Genomic DNA, 12118 nt, shown 5'->3' with positions numbered 1-12118 from the left:
TTATGTCTTTGTATTTGATAAAACTATCATCTACTAGTATAAATTTCAATTTAAACAAAAATATTTTTAGTTTATTAGAAATGTTTACTAAAATATATACATTTAGTAGGAGTCAATGTTCTTAAACAGTAACAACCAATACTTAAATACAAAAATGGAATAAAATAATTAGATGTTTTTTTTGAGTTTGAACAGAATACAGAAAAATAATAACTCAATTAAAATATAATACATGATTACACAAATTTAAAACATATAATTTGTATACACAGAAGATAATTTTGCAAAAAACATTAATTATCACAGTAGTGGGTACAAAACTAGAAACAAAGTGTTACTTCTTTATATATCTTAAATTATATTTTGGGCCCAATTTCGGCGGAACTTGTGTACAAAATGTGTCTAAAAAGGCACTATGTGGACTTGTGTAAGACAAGCTCGATTTATTATAAGTTTACTAAAAGCAAAACTATGTAAAAATACAATACATACACAAATTAATTTATAAAAATTTGTTTAATCAAATATATCAATTTAATCATTTTGGTTACGCTTAAATAATTGTTTGCTAATAAAAAAACTTTGACCTATGCGACTTTATTAGATTTACTAAATAACCAATTAGGTAGAAGAAAATAGAACTTTTACCCCGATCACACAAATCTGTCTGATATACAATAATCATAACTTTCATACTACAGATAGTAGTTACATAACGTAACTTACTTCTAAACTGGATTTGTATACAAAATGATTACCCTCCACAAGGTTAATTTAAACTGACAGAAATTAATTGAAAACCAGGTCATCACAATTTAATAGGACAAAAAGAAACTGCCTTTTCATGGATTTTATGTTACTCAGTTCGTATTAAAATATCAACAATAATAATTATAATATTAATAATAATAATAATAATAATAATAATAATAAATAATAATAATAATATGCCACTTTGCTGTTAAAATAATTTTTCAAAATTAAAAAGCAAAAACTCCAAAGTCAAAAACTATTTAAAAGAATTGTTGGGAGCTTGTCATAACTAATGGAAAAAATAAATTTTCATGGAAATATGGAACCAAATTAATTATAACTGACTGGATAAGATAATTGAAACTAAATAAATCTTGTTTTTTATTAAGTACCTATGGACTGTGTACTTTAAAAATACTATCAAGGGTCATTCATTGTGTACATAAATGCACCATCATTTTCCATCGCGGCCATTATTTCACTAATATAAGAAGCTACATCTACGCTTTCAGCATCACTACGTTTTATGAATGGGTGTTCTAGCAATTTGTTGTATTTAGGCCTTTGATTTTCTTCTTTTATCAAACTACAAGTAAAAATTTTATACATGTTAATAGTTGCTTAATATTATTAACTTCAATTTATTTTTAATTACCAAGTATTAACGAAATTCACAAAATTAGGAGAAAAATTGTTAGAAGTCTGCAATCTTGGTGGATCTCCTTGAACAACCTGACATAGTTGTTCAAAAACAGAACTCCATCTTGGATATGGAAACCGCCCGGTAGCAACTTCAACTAGAGTGATACCTAAGGACCAAACATCTGAACGGACATCATAACCTCCTCGACCACGAACCGGGTCAATTCTTTCCGGCTAAAATTAAATAGAATTATAACTTAAAGTATTTTTAAATTAATATTTTTAACAAAACATACTGCCATATAAGGGCGGCAGCCAGCATCTCTAGTTTTTGCTATAGAATCCACTAACTGCCCTGAAATACCAAAATCACATAGTTTTATATTTCCTCGAGAATCCAATAGAATGTTGCTAGGCTTAACATCCCGGTGAATGATTTTCAATTTTTCTTTAAGGTAATTCAATGCTTTTACAGTCTGAAACGTTTAAAGATATTAATTAACATTTTGTATTTAATATAAATATTATTCAATTTCCAATGAAACTAATTATATAGCTAAACTTAATATGTTGTTGAATGCAAAATAAATTTAATGATAATAGATCAACATAATTGATTTTAAAATAAATAAAATATATAATAATAATTTTTTATGACAATTTAGAATTTTCAAGCACAAAGTCGTATCAATTGAATATTTAACTTTATTTTAGATAATTGTTTTAAATGCATTTATTTTTTTTGTTTTATAATTGAATAATAGTGATTTGATTTAATTCATATATTTTAGTGCACTATTTCATTAACCATAACCTTCACACTCATTAATAATTTAAACTAACATACTTAGTTGATTATTTAATATCCTAAAGATTGAAAACCTTTTTTTATTTGTGTTGACACTTAGATTAAATTTATGTTTATAAAATAAATGCAATTTTATTAATAGATAATTTTAAACAAAATATTTAGTACATTATTTTATTATTGAAATTTATTTCATTGATTGAAATGTGATTATCATTAAAAATAATATGCAAAAACAACATAGTATAGATCTTTAAGATTTACCGCAACAGTTATTTTCCCTAATATATTTTCTGGTATTCGTTGATTTAATTTTTCATAGATATATTTATAGAATTTATCCAATGATGTGTCCATAAGTTCCATACAAATCCAACAATCTCCCTATTTAAGATAATATTCAATATTAAATCAGATTACAATTAAAATTAAAATAATTTAAAATACCTCTTTGAAAAGTGCTCCATAAAATTGTACAATATAAGGGCATTCATTAGATTTCATCACAACATCCAAATCCATTAGTAATTGTTTTTGTTCATTTTCATCAACTGTAGACCTTATCCTCTATTAATAAAACAAATTCAATTAATAAAAATTGTTAAAATTTAAATTTAGGTATATTTATGTTCATAGATATGCACATGAAAGGGCAGTGTGGGCAGCAGTTCCTCTGCAAACTCAACTATTTTTCAAACATACGACAATCTTATATCCAAAGGCAAGAATCATAACTGACATTAATAAATTATTTTTAAAAATAGACTAATAAGTAATATTTGATAAGTATTGGAAAAATTCTCCCCTCCCACAACAGTTTGTGTATGCATATGTTTAAGAAATAGGTAGATGAAATATTTTAATAATTTAAAATACCTTAACAGCCATTACTGTATCACTGCTACGATGTAACATTTTGTTCACAGTTCCAAAACCACCTCGGCCAATCTCTCCTAAATCTTGTAAATCATCTGATGTAAAATCATATACCTTAAAAATAAAATTGTATAAAAGAAATAAACATGTAAGTATAATTTATAATTAATTTTAAAAGAAACAACCTTGTTCTCAGAAAGTTGTAGTTTTCCAGTGGATTGTATTGTTTGACACATTTTTAGTCTTTCTCTATGTATATATATACAAAAAAAGAAAATGAAGTACATTGTTTTGAAATATAAATGTATAATTATTATAAAAAAAACAATGATTCTTTATAAGCTCAAATACCAAGTTAAATGTTTTAGTAATATTATTAATATTATGCACTATAGCTGCTTTGACTCAATCAATTAGGCACAGATCCTAAGCAAAGTATAAGAGAGGCCAATTATTTAAGTTAATGACTTCATTTAATAAAAATATCAATAAAATACCCACAAATAATACTGACATTTATTTAACTTTTCGCGGTTATTACTGGGATTTTGTGTGTTATAAAATAGCATATTATTCATAAGTTGTTACAAAAGTGAATGTTTAAAGCATACAAAATATATCATTGTTATCTAATATTCCAATGATATTGACTGTACAATTTCTTTATTGATAATTTTAGAGAAACATTATTAAGCAAGATACGTACATATTTTAATGGACATAGTAGAAAACAGATAAATAATTACAATTTTATTGTAAGAGTTATTAAGAATCAAAAAGAACAATTCGCAAATTTATTTAATTATGTTCTCTTTATTTTATTAAAAAATATTTAAATAAATAGCTATTTAATTTTTTTTCATCCATTTTTAATACAATAGTTCTTTTTTTATATTAACATTGGAAGTTTTAACCATAATTTCATAATTTTAAATTTATATAAAGTATAATGTAATATATATCAAGCTTTTTTACATAATTAAGTATATAAAGCTCTAGTAATTACATATACAACTGTACTAATTAATTTATATTATTGTTTAAATATTAAAATACCTTACAGAACAAATTTCTCTTATCTAAAGCTATTAATCACTGGTTACTAAACAAAATTTAGGGCTAATCATACTAGACAAAATACAGTATACTCTCGATTATCTGCGAAATAGGGTGACTTGGCATCCATGGATAAGCAAATACCGTGGATAATCCGCAAAATTCAAAAATTCTATATATGTATGTATTAAAAAAATTAAATCATGTAATTTTAAATAGTATTTAAGTAAAATTAAATTAGAGCATATTTTACTTTTATTTAAACATTCATACATTACAAAAATATGTATTTTAAATTTTATAATAAAAAATAAACCACTTATAATCTGCATAATCAAGTAATTGGCTATTGCAATTCAATTAAACTGATAATGAAGTATAATGTGTATGTAAAGATATATATATTTTTTTGTATTGATTCTGCGGAAGACTACAGATAATCAAGAGTACACTGTAAGCATTTTTAATGAAATCAGAAATAAATTATCTATAATGTTATACGTTTAAGAAATTTGTTTGAAAATAGCATAAATATAATATAACACCGTCAGTCAGGTTAATTATTTAAAAATTTAAATTGTTAATTAATATTAAGAGGACGCTATATGAGTATGTGTTGTATTAGCGTTATAAACATGATCATAAAAAAAATTTGTGTTCAGTAGAAACAATTATATATGTTATTTTTAATAACAAAGATAATTGATGTATTATTATAGTTAAAGCTAAGAACATTACTTATATTTAAGCGTTAACTTTTCTCAATATTTTCATTTTTATGCAAATTATGAGTATTGTAAATATTACAACTTAAAAACGCAAATATCTAGCTTAAAAATTAAAATATTAAAAACAGTCAACGCTAAACACAGGTAATGTTCTTATGCTTAATTTTGATAAAAGTCAAACAGTCTGTCCACTCTAATATTAAACCCAACAAGACAAGATTGGTTTTGCTGAACACAAATTTGCTATGTTGTATGTTTATTAAACTATAACTACATACATGGACGTAATATTTTCTTACAACTAACATTTGTACTTTTTTTTATTAGTTATTTATACTGAATCTAAAGTTTAATGTATTAAAAAAAAGCATTTTTCAATTGATTTAATTTTCTTATTAGTATAATTATTAGTAAATTATTTAAGAAATTTAAAGAATTAAAAAATTTTAGTTTTGAAAAAGTAGAAATATTATTTACCAAAAATGTACTCTTAAAAATATTTTTATTGATATAACCTTATACGCAAATGTATTCAGTCATACATAACATTATGCAAATTATAATCCTTATAATTATATTTTATACTTAAAAAATCAATTTTAGAATAAATTTATAAAACAATTCTAAATCATAAAATTATTTAAGTAAGGTATAAATACCTTTAAATAAATTAAATAAATTTTATTTGTAAAAATAAATAGTTACTGTAATTTAAAAAAAAACAAATTTTTATAAAGAGAATAATTAAAGATTATATTTTAATTAATTAAAATATCATTTAAAATGATATAGATTTTATTTACATAATATGCATGAGAATATTATATTTAAAAAAAGTTTTTCATTGTTTTTCTTTATTAACTTACCGTAATTTAGTACGTTCTATGGATCTGTATCTGTATACATAAAGAAAATATCTTTATAATACTAATATTTTAAAGTAAAAATGTAATTGTTAACCAAAATTAATTATATTTTTTATTAAATGTATATGTTTACTAATCCTCTTATAAAAAAAAACATACTTTACCTAATATTTTATTAAAATTTGCAATAGTTAACTTATTTTGACTTAGTTTTTTTATACAAACAGGTATTTAAGAATAATTTAAAAAATATTATCTATATTAAATCCCTCAAGGTACATAAATAAAGACATTTTTTAACTATAAAATTTTACCATGCTTTACTTGACCAAATGAAAGCAACAACATACTATTTTAGTCAATGGCCAAATCTTTTAATTTTTAACTGTTGAGAATACTTTATCATATGAACTTTTATGACGTTTTTATTTGGTAGTAAACTAATATGTAATATTGAATATAATAATGGTAATAGTCACACCATAATGTATTTTTAATTAAAATAAAGAAAAACATTTTTTTTTTTTTTTAATGATTTTAATACTGATTGCTTGCAATAATAATTTCCACATATTATGCTATAAAGCTGAGCATAACCAATTCAGAAAAACAGACTGAACCAAAAAATATTTGGGCTGAATCTCTTTGGATATAGTTGCATTTGTTATTCCAAATTAATTAAGATAAATAGATGATTATATTATGACATGGTAATAATGACATGCCAGTATATTCATGTTGCAATGTCATTAAGCTAATCAATAATCCGTATCAATTAAATCATTTTCCTCTAGTATGTTTGATTATTTAACAGATTTATAAGTTTAAAAACTGAACAATTTAAAAGTTATATTCAATATAAATATTTCATTTTTGGGTCAATTGTAAAAGTGTAATGTAATATGATCCACAGAATAACTAACTAAAGAAAATGATATGTTTGATTGAATTTAGTGAAATAAAATTGTTTTCAACAATTATTTTTAATATCAGTTATTCAATTACATTTTTATTTTAATCATATTCTATTTTGTTTATCTTTTTATAAGATACTTGTATAATATTATTTCAACTATACAAAATAATTATTTATTTCACAAGGTTGTAAGAAAAATGATAAATGTTAATTTTTTAACGTGATATTTATTTTAAGAGTAAATAACATTTCAAAGATTACTAGAAAATATTAAGTACATAAGAGCGAATAATATATATTCATCATTAGTAAAATAAAATTCATAAATAGTATTATTTTAAGAATCTAATATCTACCTAACTATTAGGTAGGGTTGTTTTTATTATGTTTGTACCACTCTACATGTATATTTTTATTGTTATTTTCAATAATGGGAGTATATGCTAACCACTTTTACATCGTTAAAATGGCTAATGACTAGTACAATTCATTACTTGAATACTTATTAATAATACAGTGGGTAAATAAACATTTTACAATTAATAAGGTTTTTCTTAATACATAATTACATTTCATGTAGAAAAATTAATAAAACTTAAAAAATTATATTTATCATATTTAAATTCTTTTATTGATACTTGAAAAGGGAACACTATCCCAATAATTATAGAAAATGTGCTAAAATATAAAAATGTGTCCCTATGTACTTTCAATACTTTTAATTGTTGTATGGACAACATATGAGACTTGTGTATAGAATAATCAAGGTTATAGAGTTATAAAAATAAAATAAAATGTAATTTGTCAAATCGAGTATTGTATAAGTATTTTTGTTTGGCAAGAGATTTTTGACAATTATTTTGAAAAGTACAGTGAATTATTTTAAACAGTACTTTTGATCCCCAAAAGTACCAACTACATCAAATTTGCTACCAGACACTACCATCAAAGTTTAAGATAGATTGACAGTCACAAAAATAAAAAAAAACACATTGTTGTAAAACTAATACATTATGATCTAGTAATTTGTTCAGGATATAGAATACAGTGATTTAAACTTACCGTGACTTTTCAGTCATTGTTTCAGTATTAGATAACCGTACTCTAGGTAAATTTGATTGTTTTGATGTGGATCCATTGCTTAATATTTTATTATCTTCTTCAAATCTGAAAATAATTAATATATTTAAATTAAACTTATGTTATTGCCAAAATAAATTTAGTTTTTTTTTTTAATTAGATATACTAATGACTCGTAAGACTCAGTAACATTAGCACACAAAATGTATATAATAGGTACACAATTATTTATTTAAATGTTAATTATCGTATAATGAACAGATATTTTCTTAAATTATTAATAATATATACATATATGTACTCGGTAGTATTAAATTTTTAATATGTTGACACATTTTATAATACAAAATTAATACAAAAAAATTAATTATTTATCTTGTACAAATTTTTATTAACTGCTTTATATTAAATATATTAACAATTAACATGTTTATTAAAAATTTAATTATTGTTTTTATTTTTAATTTTATAAAGGACAACAAGAATATTTACAATCTGTATTAATTTATATAATAAGTAATAAAGATAATTGATTACAGGACTTGATAGAAGGGAGTGTCCAACAATACTACTTAACAATTCTAGACTATTTTATTTATATTTTTTGTATATTATTATTATTATTTTTTTATGATTAATGTCAAAACTTATTTAAAATAAATTAATTTATACATTCAAAGCTATTGACACTTTTACACGCCATCAACTTATAAGTTTTTTACTTTGTACCAGCAAAATATGTTTCAGGATCAGGGGTGCAATTTCAATGAAAAAACTGAGGGTGCTGAAGCCCCTCTATTTTTTTCATGTTATCTTATGGTAGGATACCTATTACTATTAAATTTAAATCAACATGAAATATTTTGGAGATGCTAAGCATACTCAATCCCTCTCTCCCAAATTGTGCCTATGTTTAGCATTATAACAGGCTATCAACTTGTAGAACAGTTTATTTTAGTAATTTTTCAATGTGATTTTACAAATGTGGCTTTTAAAAATTAAGATAGCTAGCATAAAAAATTTAAATAATAGTTAGTTAACCAATCAATATGTACTGGATAATTCTTTTATCGAACAACACTTTTTATTTCAAAATCTATAAATATTTTTGAAAATATTTTTTTTAAATGGTTTCCAATACAAATTTGGACGCATAGTTTATGATTTAGTTAAGTATTTAAACTTGAATGAGCAAAGTAATAGACCATAATTTTGAAGGTAGTTTCCATATCACTTCACTAATGTTTTATTCCAATTTATTAACGTTTATAAATTTTGAAATAAAGAGTGTTGTTTAATAAAACACATTTTTCAGCCATTTGTCTTAATAGCTACTATCATGATTTTAAGTTTATGTAATAAAATAATTTAACTAACTAACTAAAGATATTTAATAAAAATCTATATTTTATTCATCAAGAAAATGTTAAATAGGTATTACGCTATGACTCATGTTGAAGTATTTAAAAATATAAACATAATTAGTAAAAAATAGCAATGTTTTTGTCTAATTCTAGAAAGTCTTAACTAGTAGTAGTACTTACTAATTTAAATTTACAATGAAAAAGATCAAGACTGTTTTAATAACAAATATTATGTGTATTTATTTATTTTTTATTATCTAAAATTGGCATAATTAACAAAAATATCTTTTTATTTTGGTTAATTTTACCAAGTAAAAAAAATGCTTAAATTAAACTTATTTTAAATTGTTTTAATTTATTTAACATAAACACAACACTCTCTATAATTGAAAATTAATATTTATTTAATTATGTAAGTAAAAGTAAATATTAAATTATTAAATTAAAATTCAAGTAGCCAAATTCATTGCCCATTTATTGAACATTATATTTTTCTACATTTGATAATATAAAATACATGAAATTATGAATATAATTATTGTTTAACCTCTCTTAACATTCTTCTTCATTATTATCTATGTTAATATAAGTAATAAATACTTAAAATACATTTATTATATGTCGAAACTTGAAACATAAGAGCTATAATTGCTGATAATTTGTAAAAATTAAATTAAATTAAAAAAATTATCTTACTTTAATGACTGTAAGCTTGGTATTGGAGAATTGAATCCAAATGAAGGACCGGATGTTCCTTGGATAGCCAATTTTAGCTGTCTTCTTTTTTCTAAGAATGAATTAAATACACATTAAATTTTAGTTGAATTGATGGACTGACCAAATTTTTCAAATACCTGTTATTGCAGCTTCTTGACGCATATCTAACTGTGGATGAGAAGGTCTTGCAGCTCCTAAAATGAATATCAGACTTTACAATACAAGATCAAACATTTTCTATACTAAATAACTTAAAGTGAATTAGTTCAAAAAGAGTTAATAAAAATATTTAATATTACTTACCAGATGGCGAACTTCCATTACTGTCATTGTTGGACATTTTTTTACGACTAGTATGCTACTAACACTCATGAGAAAATATTAAGTGATTTGAAATTGTTTGTAGGATTATTAAAGAAAATATTAGAAAATAACTATGTATATAACTATACCTATGTTGACTATATTTTAACAGTACCGCTCAAGTTTTAAGCTTTACTACTGAAATTTCAAATTGAACATTGAAATCTGAAATATTAAGAATTGATACTCAAGTGAACTTACACTCAACGTTTCAGTAGCAGCTCTCAACACGACAAGAAAATATTAAGGATGACATTACTGATAACAAAAATTCAAAGATAAAATATTAGTCAAGTGGATTGTTGACATCTCATTTGGCCACACTGCGAAACAACATCAACATGACTTTAAATATATATATATATATATATATATATACGAGTGTGAAGTTGGGTGACTATTTTTCAAGCAGCCAGTGATAAAGAACATCGTGCACTCGATTGCATTTCGATATATACAATGCGCCAAACGTGCAGTACAACCACAAGATAGCGCAATGACAATGATTATAGTTCGTAAGAGCAAAATAATAAGCGACCAAAGTCGCAGGTGACTATTTTTCGTGCATCCACCGTACTACGAGTTAGCTTGAATGCACCCGTCACTTTTCTTAACGTTCAAAGACAGTTGTTGACAATTATCATTATTATGATTGCACTTGTGTAGACATTGACAGTGTCTTTCAAAGTGTTTTAAATATGGAATAGATATCCAACACTAAATTACAGATCCCATATAGTTTAATTGTACCATTAATGTTATTTATTGTAATTATAGATGTAATTAGTTAGGTACCAACAAATAACAATAAGTCTATTACAAACCAGGACCGGGGTAGAACCAGCAAATTACAAGCAAATGTAGGCATGTAACTATGTAATCAATGTAACCATAACACGATAAACCAAACTATAATAAGTTGGTACCGTGGATTAAGTATTAAATTTAATTGTTCTTAATCATTTGAACGAGTTAGGTTGTATCGTTAATGAGTTATTTTTTTACATTTATATGAATTAATTACCTTAATTACTTACATCAATTTATGAATATTGAATAATGTACTTAAACATGTTATTTGTATTAAATATGTTCATAATACATCAAAAGTGGGGAAGTTTGAAATTAAAGAAAAAAATTAACTTGCGAGTCATAGTTATCTAATTAAGATTATTTAACGTTAAGAAGATAAATTTATAATTATAACTTATAACAATACATTATATTAAATTCAAGAAGTTAATTGAACAAATATAATAATGTAAGTATATCTTTTTTTCAATAATTTGTCTCTTGCGTAGTTTATGATTCTTCAAGTTCTACTGTCTCTTCAACATCTATTGATATATTATTTGATTTTAAATAAGTCACTGCAATTAGTGGAACATTCTTGTCCGTGGTGGTCGAAAACAAAACTGTTGTTCTTTATTTATATTTTTACTAAAAAGTATAGCCAAATGGTGATTTAGGAACAAACTCAATTTGGTTGCCACGCTTCAAAAGACCGTGGAAATAATTAATTTTTAAGTTTTAATCAAATTTCAGCTTTCTGAAACTTATGATTTTCAGGTTTTTTGTTTATGCGCTACTACTATATCGATTTAAATGAATTTTTATTTTTAATATTATTATGTATGTTTATTCAATTATTTTTAAACTATAAAGATTTTTAGTATATTAAAAATCGTGAACTCGGAAAGGCTCTGATGAAGGACGAACTTTGCTAACATAGTAATTGTAAAGGCGTATAAAAAATTATGATTAAAAATATTCGATATTTTTTATTGGTGTAAATAAACAACTAGTGAAAAACCTAGCTTGAATACATATCAAGCATTTTTTCCCAGTTATACATTTCGCATTGACATTTATAGAAACTAAATAAATAAACTTAAATTATTAGTTTTTGTTTAAACATCTATTTTTGTCTATTTTTAAATTTACAATAA

The 12118-nt window shown here is 23.4% G+C and overlaps 1 protein-coding gene across 2 annotated transcripts; it reads right to left on the bottom strand.

The window, feature by feature from the left end:
- Positions 1-207: 207 nt before the first annotated feature.
- LOC113548440 (dual specificity mitogen-activated protein kinase kinase 4-like) lies at positions 208-10405 on the bottom strand. Of its 2 annotated transcripts, XM_026949320.1 has the most exons (12): positions 10110-10405; positions 9944-10000; positions 9786-9876; positions 7708-7812; positions 5730-5759; positions 3265-3328; positions 3080-3193; positions 2651-2770; positions 2468-2587; positions 1692-1871; positions 1409-1629; positions 208-1339 (listed from the first exon to the last, which is right to left on the bottom strand). In XM_026949320.1, the coding sequence occupies exons 1-12, from the start codon at positions 10144-10146 to the stop codon at positions 1174-1176; spliced, it is 1305 nt and encodes a 434-aa protein (XP_026805121.1). In that variant the 5' UTR covers positions 10147-10405; the 3' UTR covers positions 208-1173. The 2 variants fall into 2 exon arrangements, with proteins under 2 accessions (XP_026805121.1, XP_026805122.1); XM_026949321.1 differs by lacking the exon at positions 5730-5759 and having other exon boundaries at positions 1174-1339.
- Positions 10406-12118: the final 1713 nt, after the last annotated feature.

Source organism: Rhopalosiphum maidis, chromosome 1 (genome assembly GCF_003676215.2).
Source record: "Rhopalosiphum maidis isolate BTI-1 chromosome 1, ASM367621v3, whole genome shotgun sequence".
NCBI lineage: Eukaryota > Metazoa > Arthropoda > Insecta > Hemiptera > Aphididae > Rhopalosiphum > Rhopalosiphum maidis.
The sequence above is the reverse complement of the archived record's forward strand: the minus strand, read 5'-3'. Positions and strand labels throughout refer to the sequence as shown.